General features: G+C 51.7%; 1 protein-coding gene across 1 annotated transcript; it reads left to right on the forward strand.

Annotated features, from left to right (window-relative positions):
• The first annotated feature begins 1,087 nt into the window (after window positions 1–1,087).
• Window positions 1,088–7,567, forward strand: SLC2A10 (solute carrier family 2 member 10). The gene is made up of 5 exons (XM_005524909.3): window positions 1,088–1,126; window positions 3,263–4,639; window positions 5,692–5,814; window positions 6,355–6,490; window positions 7,194–7,567. The coding sequence occupies exons 1-5, from the start codon at window positions 1,123–1,125 to the stop codon at window positions 7,288–7,290; spliced, it is 1,737 nt and encodes a 578-aa protein (XP_005524966.2). The 5' UTR covers window positions 1,088–1,122; the 3' UTR covers window positions 7,291–7,567.
• Window positions 7,568–8,869: the final 1,302 nt, after the last annotated feature.

Consider the following 8,869-nt stretch of genomic DNA (forward strand, 5'->3'; position numbering starts at 1 on the left):
CACAAACAGCACCAAGGGCCAATGCCTGCACATTGTGTTAAAGACATTTGGAAGCACTTTGAGGTGTATCATGCTTTGAAAAATCTTAGTCTAACAAACTAGACTTTGGGACATGTGAAATTAGCCTCAGAAAATAATTTTGTATCCAAGTGCAAGTCCCGGTGTCTTTTATGCAGGACAGCAGGAAGGTTCCTGCTCCACTCAGCAGGAAAAAAAAAAAAAAAAAAGTTAATTGCAAAGGAAGCTGAATACTGAGTATTTTGTCTGATGGAACACTGTGTCAGAGGAAGGAGACAAGCTTGAGAGACTGATTCTTTCTGTCCCACAGCCATGAAAAAGGGCAAACTCAGACACAGAATCACAGAACCATAGACTCAAACAATATGCTGAAATGGAAAGGGGCCACTAGGATAACTGAGTCCAACTGCTGGCCCTGCACAGGACTCCCCAACAATCCCATCGGGTGCCTGAGAGCATTGTCCAAACACTTTTTGAACAGTGCTGTGATCACTGCCCTGGGGAGCTTGTTCAGTGCCCACTACTCTGTGTGAAAACCCTTTTCCTGATATCCAACCTAAACCTCCCCCGCTGCTCTCTTTGTTTTCAGCTTTCAAGTGGCCACCCCTTTCTTAGCAGGTTTCTGTGGCTATCCAGCCGAGCTACCTAAAAACATTAACAAACTGTCAAGCTCTTGTGGACTTTCTGGAGGCTTTCTCGTCTAGAGAGGTGAAGCTCTGCACAAGAGCAGCTCTGCAGGCAGTGAGATTTCTGTTCCTCAAGTGACACAGACTGCGGACAGAGCTGACATTCCAGCCACCAGACCCGCATCCTGGTTTCTGGACCAACTCGTAGCTCCGTATCGTGTCCCCGGCCACCCCGCAGCCGCCGGCTCCCGGTTCTCACGCGTGGGCTCACCCATCCCCCGGGATCCGGCTCCGCATCGCTCCCGGGGCGCTGCAGCTCCCCTCGCCCGGGACCCCCGCCCCCGAGAGGGGCGGGCAGGGCGACTACAAGCCCCAGGCTACCCGGCCGGGGGCAGGGCAGCAGCGACGTGGCGCGGCCCCGCTCCGCCCCGCTCCGCCCGCCGCGCTCCGCTCCGCGCCCGCCGGGCTCAGCCCCGCCATGGGTGAGTGAGTGCCCGGGGGGAGCGGGGGGCTGCGAGCGCCCTGCCCGCGGGGCAGCCGGGTGGAACGGGCACGTCCTGCCCCGGGGAGAAGTTTCCAAAAGAAAAAAAAAAAGAAAAAAAAAGAAAGATTGGAACTTTTCCTAAAGGCTGGGGGTGCATCCCCCGCCCCTTCCTTTCTTTCTGTTCCTTTTTTAGCGGTCCCAGCAGCGCGTACAGCGAACATAAGAGCCAAGGAATTTCCTGCGGCTCGGGGCCGGGGCTGTCCCCGGGGAGGGGACCGGGGGTTCGGGGGGAGTGGAGGGAGCTGGGTTTGCTCTGGAGTGGGAATCGCTGGAGGAGCGGAGCGGTGCCCGTCGGCCTCGGCGTTGGTGTGAGCAGAGTCCGGGGTCGCTGCCCTGTCCTGGAGCTCGGCCCCCGGTTTGCTGTAGGCAGGGAATCGCCTGGCACAGCTCCTTGCTCCACCAAACCTTCCGTCCTCATGTGGAGATCTGAAGAGTTCTCAAATTCCCCAGATACATCCGAATAGACGATACACAAATTGGATTTCAATCAAAGTTCATAAGCCATGACTGCTTATTAGGGTAACAAGAAATGCAGCAAAACCTGCCGAAATCAGCCATGGTATTTATAGTGGGGTTGTCTGTGTCTAAGAGAATTTGTGGTTTGAAGCTAATGGGATGGCCTTATGCCTTATGTTCACAGCAGATTTTTTTTTTATTATCTGCATAACATGTACAAGGAGTGTTAAAAGCAGCACAGATGGTCATACAGAGCATGATGCGAGGGACTGGGATAGCTGGGATGGCATAAGTAACAAATGAAACACAGAAGGTTGCAGAATAAATAAAAACAATTGTATTTACTAACAGCCATCACTGAGAAATTCCTTTTATTGATAGCTGTAATTAAAGGCCAAGCAGAGACACTTGCCATTCAACACAGCTTGTGACAGGAAAAAAGTCCTTCAGCAGGGTGAGAAAAGTTTCCAGTCTGGTGGTTGTGCCCACATTTTTTCCATGTACAGTCTACCAAACTTGTGAGTATTTCTAATTAAACAGAAGAATGCAGGTAGTATTACATGCTGCAGAACAGCACAAACCCCAAAACTAGTGCACTTTACCTATGCTTCAAAAGTGTAACTGGAGGGGAGGTCACTGTCCCTTCTGTTCCCAGAGGTCCCCACATCAGTGCTGGCTCTTGCCCCAGTGCAATCCCTGCTGGTGTAACCCTGCTCATGGCTCACACGTGGTCACCCTTTCGTCCCCTCCCCGTGGTGAGAAGCTTGTGCAGCCAGCATCTTGGTTTTGTGGGGTTCTTTGGGGCAAGTTGGTTTGAGTTGCTTTTGGTGCTGTTTTTGTCTTATTTTAGCTAAGCTCACGTCCTTAGGAAGCTGGCACACTCAGCGCTGTGGGAAGGGCAAGGTCAAAGAGTCATTTCTTGTATTTGAGAGTTACAACAGTTTCAGCTCACAATGAAGTTTGTCCTGTGGTCCTGGACCAACCTGAGGAGGCTGCGATTGACTTGGAGATCCTGGGCTGCAGAAGGAGAGGTGAAGAAATCAGGGCCAGCCCACAAAGTCATGCTGAGAGTACAAGATTAACTAAAGGAGAAAATGAAGGAAAAATAAACTTTTGTTAGGAGGGCTTTTAATGGCAAGATAGGAAGTGAGAATGGAAAACCTGCAGGGAGAGCATGCACTGAAATGTGAAAATGATAATGCAGAACAGTTCAAAACCAGAAAGCAGAAGCTGCATTTCCTGCTCAGAGCAAATTTTGTAATTACAATCAAGAGATACCACAGAGGATCCCACTGTACAACTCCAGGAACTACAAATCACTGTCCTGCACTTAAAAACAAGCCTTAACTCCGTTAAAAAGTCCTGATTTCAAAGTTCTGCACCCCAAATGAGTACCCCTGTAGTTAGTGGAAGTCTGGTGGTTGTGTGACTGTCTGCAAGTGCCTCTATACTTGTGACCTAGTGACCTATGGGCGAATTCCACACCATGAATTTGTAGATGGAAAGCTACAAAGTGTAGCTTTGGTGTCCTGGGAGAGCTTTTTCCAGCCTGTGCATGCTGATAGCTTGTCTCACAGCATCAGAAAAGTGAACCTAGCTCTGCTTGCTTGTCTTCCAGGTCGTGCACTGCTGGTCCTCCTCTTGTCTGCAACAGTGTCTCTCCTGGGCGGGCTGATATTTGGATATGAGTTGGGGATAATCTCTGGAGCACTGCTGCAGCTGCAGGCAGATTTCCAGCTCAGCTGCTTCAAGCAAGAAGTTCTGGTGAGCGCTGTCCTTATCGGAGCGCTCCTCGCCTCCCTGGCTGGGGGGATCCTCATCGACCGCCACGGCCGGAGGAGAGCAATCCTGGTCAGCAACTTGGTCCTCTTGGTGGGCAGCCTCATCCTCACTCTGGCGAGGTCATTCACCGTGCTGGTCATCGGGCGCATGACCGTGGGCTTTGCCATCTCTGTCTCATCCATGGCCTGCTGCATCTACGTCTCAGAGATGGTGGCTGCTCACCGGCGAGGGCTGCTGGTGTCTCTCTACGAGGCGGGAATCACCGTGGGCATCCTGCTGTCCTACGCACTGAATTACATCTTTGCGGATGTGGATGAGGGGTGGAGGTACATGTTTGGACTGGCCATTGCCCCGACGGCCATGCAGTTCCTCAGCATCCTCTTTCTCCCAGTGAACCCTGTTAAATTAAGCTCATGGGACTCAGACTGCCAGAAGGGCCTCATCCCATTGCAGGACACCGAGGACAGAGCAGCAGCCAAGCGGGAGCCCTGTCAGGAGAGGCATTACTCATTTCTTGATCTTTTCAGGACCAGAGACAACATGAGAAGGCGGACTCTGGTGGGCCTGGGACTGGTGCTCTTCCAGCAGTTCACTGGGCAGCCCAATGTGCTGGGCTATGCCTCCAAAATCTTCCACTCAGTGGGGTTCCAGAGCAACTCCTCAGCGATCCTGGCCTCAGTCGGGCTGGGAGCAATAAAGGTGGTGGCCACGCTGGTGGCCATGGCCTTGGCAGACAAGGCAGGCAGGAGAGTGCTGCTCATGGCTGGCTGTGTGGTGATGGCCTTCTCCGTCACCACCATTGGCCTCACCAGCCGCATGGCTCCGCTGGCCATGGCCAGGGACTGCAAAGCTGCCGCGGGCCCCAATGCATCTCGGAGCCTCAGCCAGCACCCCCTGGCACCTGTGCTCCCCCAGTCTGTGGTGTCACCCGTCCCACCAGCGTCAGGTGCTGTCAAAAGTCAGGCAGGCCCTGGTTTTGCTGCCACAAGGAGCCTTACAAACGTTTTTGCCAGCATTCAAAGCAAAGAGGTTGTTCCTAATTCTTTCCTCGCTCAGAAAAGGGACTTGGTGGGTCAGTCCAAGAAAGGAATGGTGGAAAGCACAGGCCCTCCTCTCGGTCCTGCTCCCTGGGCACAACATACGGTCTTAAATTGGATTACACTGCTGAGCATGATGGCTTTTGTGAGTGCCTTCTCAATTGGATTTGGGCCAAGTAAGTGCGGTATTTATCCTTGTACTAACCCAGAGAATAAAACTAGGGCTGATCTGCAAGCCGTCTGCTTGAACCTTTCCTTATGTATCTGCTGTGCTGAGCAGCTGAGTGTCTGGGAACTGGAAATATGTCCCCTCCTGCCCCCTGAATCATTTTCTAGCACTGCAGCTCTGTCAGCTACAGCACTAGAGTAACTTTCTCTTCCATGCTATTCACTACTCTTGTAAAGCTTTTTTTTTCTCTGAAGTTAGGTGGAAAATCAGAGCATCCTACAAGCCCTACAAAATCTTCCTTTCACTGGGGTGAGGAGGAAAATACAGGGCTGAGGACAAAGGGACTGAGGGGCTTCTGCTGTGGGATTATCAAAGTCAGTGAAGAACTGCAGGTTGAACCTCTTTTGAAGTTTCTCAATATCAATATCAATTGGGGTATTTTTTATTCTATTTATTATTATTTATTTTTCATCAGATGAGATTAAAGATTAGTTCTTGTTTCCATATGAGTTCTACAGTGTTCTGGCATTTAAATGCCTTGATGGCAAAAAACAGCGTTTAACTCAAGAAAAGAATGTTGGCAAGAAAAGTGGGCAAGTCGCATGGGTTTGACAGCCACCCTGCAATTTATTTCAAACAAAATAACCCCAGGATAAGAGAGACTTAAAGATATATATTGCTTTAACTCTGATTTTATCCCAAATGCAATGTTGTCTCCCTAATTCCACCCTTTTCTCATTTCTTTACAAAGAGCATGACCCGACAGCAGGCCTGTCAGATCTCTTCATATCCTGTGAATGGAATGATCAGCTACCCTGCTTTCTTCTTTCCTCCCTGGGCCTGTTTATTGCTATTTCATTCCTCCATGAAGCATTGAACACAGGAGGTTTGAAGTGTTCTGCTGTGATCTGTCTCTGAGATCGATGAATGTTTGACACCACCAGCAGCAGGTGCTGGGTGAAGCCAGAGTTTAAACCCCCTGCTGAAATCTCCCTTGCTCATTTCCCAAACAAATTGCTTAACTCCACACTGTCTTTGTGATCTCTCTAATCTGTGCAGTGACCTGGCTGGTCCTGAGTGAGATTTACCCTGCTGGGATAAGAGGAAGAGCCTTTGCTTTCTGTAACAGCTTTAACTGGGCTGCTAATTTACTGATCAGCCTCTCCTTCCTGGACCTTATTGGTAAGTAGCCCCTTCCCCTCCCTCCACCTCCCACAGCTGGTTAGGGAAGGTGGCCACCACGAGCCATTTGGAGATTAAGTGGCATTCTGAACCCAGAATGCCACTTATTGAGGCTGGAATAGATGTGACCCCGTTGCCCCTGAGAGCAAGAGAGCCAGGCACCAGCAGCTCCGGTCAGAGCCTCTCTGTCACTCGTTTATAAAAATCACCCATTGCCCACTGGGCTGCACTGTAGCACCACAGTATCGGGAAACAGAGTCTGCAGCTTCCATCCCGGCAGCTTCACCGCCTTCTCAGCAGGCACTGCTGGCCCTGCACGGCAGCTGCCTTCTTCCCCCGGAGCTGGCAAAGCCTGGCATGCAGCAGCCTTTCTCTTTGCCAATTCCTAGTCCAGGCCTTGCAGATAAGAAGTTTCCCAGCCCTCTGGAAGGTGCCCCTGTCAGGCACCAATGACCACCTCAGAGCAACCAGTTTCCTTTGTACCCCCACAGGGGGTGCTTCACATCCATCCCTTACATTCACACATTTAAATCTCTGCAGATGCCATTGGGTTCTCTTGGATGTTTCTTCTCTATGGGCTGGTGGGAGTGATGGCTGTTGTATTCATTTACCTTTTTGTGCCGGAAACAAAAGGACAATCCCTGGAGGAGATAGACCAGCAGTTCTCCAGGAAACGGTATGTGTGCTGTTGTCCCAGCAGGAGCGCTGGGGGCTTCCCACTGCCAGCCCCCCAGGTCTGTAGCACTGGGCTGATGTGAAGTTTGGGCTGATGTGAAGTCTGGTCAATGCTATTGCAAAAATAGAAAATGTCAAGTTTGTGGCAGAGCTATGGGACAGAGTGGGAGAGCTGCAGCACCTTCATCAGCAGGTCACTGCTGTGCTGCTGGAGGGCAGCAGTCACAGTCCAGAAAATTTGCTAAAAACTAGGGCTTGTGGTCAAAGACAGGAGACCAGGACCACAACATGGCACAGGAAGGTCAGGACTGGGAGGAGGCAGGAGGGGATCATAGTCCTGTCTTTTCACCTTAGAATATTCCCAGGCTGATCCTTCTCCTCCGAGGCAGAGACATCTCCTGGAGCATGAGCTCCCACCTGGTAATTTTCACACAAAGCTTGTAATGGGCTAGGGAAGATCAAAATGTAGTTTTGCTGTCCTGGGTGTGATGGAGATGGCAGGGCCTGCACTGCTGGAGCAGGAATGATTGTGCTGCCTCAGGCTGATGCCAAGGGGAGGGAGCACACACCCCTTGGAGGGCAGGAGGGGTGACTGCTGTGACCCCCCGCCTGACTCCCTGGTGCTGCAGCTGCCGCTCCTGACCTTCATCACTGCCCTCCTGACCTTCATCACTGCCCTCCTGACCTTCATCACTGCCCTGCAGGGTGTGGGAAGGAAATGTGTTCAAGCAGAGACGAGGAAGAGGAGCGAGCTGCACACACGCACAGTACCAGAGAGTGGAGCACGCCAGCAGCACGTGAAACCAGCGACCTGCCCACAGCATCGTGTGTGAGGAGTTTCACCAGCAGAGGAGCAGCCTGGGCCATCAGGACACTTCTTCTTTAGGGCCTTTAAGTGGTGACCTCTGGTCAGTGACAGTTCTCCCTGCAGTGCCTTAGATCTGGGAACATGCCACCAGCGTGTCCTTTGGGTCCTTGGAGAATCACGGTTCCCAGGCAGAGAATACATCCTTCCTTTGATAGCTTTTAATTTTTCATCATTTGTGTCTCCTAGCATTTAAGAGATTAATGGTTTTATACGCAGGAATTAAAGCACCGTTTTTGCTGACAATTTCTCCATCCCTGAGGCTCGTTTGTGAGCAAGATGTGCCATGTTCCAGGTCTCGGGAACAGCGGGATGGGGCCGGGGAGGATGCACGGCACCGGACCTGCCGCCAGTGGGCGGCCGGCACCGCCCGTTCTTGGCCCTGCGGTCAGACCCCCGCAATCCCCAAAATCCGAGCCCCCCGCACCCTTCGGAGCCCCTTCCCTGCCTCCTCACACTGTGCCCGGGGCCTGAAGGGGCTGGGCAGGAAGGATATGCCAAAGGGAATTCGGGGTACCCCGCGTGGGGATGAGAGACTGCTGGGCTGTGCTGGGCACAGGGATCTGGGTCAGGAGCAATGAGCGGGGCTGGGAGAACACCCAAATTAGCTGGGGGACCAGCAGACAGGGCTAGGGACAGTGCCAGGGGCTGGGGTGACAGTACAGAAAGATGTGACAGCTCATGGTAAAAGGGGTCAATGAGCCCAGGGTGAAGGACTGCCAATTCCACTTTATAAAAAAAAACACAGTGCACTTTCCAAACCCAGCAGCTTCGGCCTCCCAGGAGGAGGAATCTGCAAGAGGTGTCCAGCTTGTCACACCTTGCACAGGGTTTGGGTGTCTGTGCTTGCACAGCCTGCAGGGCCATCAGAGACAGAGGAGGTGTGGGAGAGCCCTGGGGCTGCAGGGCAAGGTCCCAGCTCTTCCCTTTCCATGAGAGGGGCATGTTCCCGGGAAGAGAAACAGCTCTGGAGCTGCCAGCTGGTGTCACAGGGCCTGGCTCCTCCATGGCAGCAGAGCTGGGCAGGTGGCACTGCAAGGTGGAAAAGCTGTAAAGGAGTGTTCAAATGAAAAGCTGAAGGAAGGTCAGTGGGTGTAGAGACTCAGACTGGCATCCTGGTGAGGAGGAGGTGGCCTGTATCCAGGGGGAGAGCAGTAGGGAAATAAAGGAAGCAGCTGCAGTAAATAAGGTGTATTTGGCCATGCATTGGACCAACAGACTCACAGGAACATTATATGTCACTATACCAGAAGCTTAAAAAGTAAGTTAATTCCAGGCTTTCCAATCCTGACCAACAATCCCAGAACCAGTATAGATTTCTTGAGATAGGAAATCACAGATTCCAGTAAAAAAATAATGTAGAGCCAGTACTGTGTTAGTGAGCCCTGATAAGGGTAAAGGTAATGAAAAGCAAATATAAAATGAGATTAGAGAAGTTAGTCGGCTGGGTGATCCATCAGGAAGGAATAAAAAGTGGGTTTGGGTACAATAAAGGGTCTCCAGGACCAAGCAGCG

Source organism: Pseudopodoces humilis, chromosome 19 (genome assembly GCF_049639895.1).
Source record: "Pseudopodoces humilis isolate 2021_Gansu_Grassland_sample_001 chromosome 19, ASM4963989v1, whole genome shotgun sequence".
In the NCBI taxonomy this organism is placed as follows: domain Eukaryota; kingdom Metazoa; phylum Chordata; class Aves; order Passeriformes; family Paridae; genus Pseudopodoces; species Pseudopodoces humilis.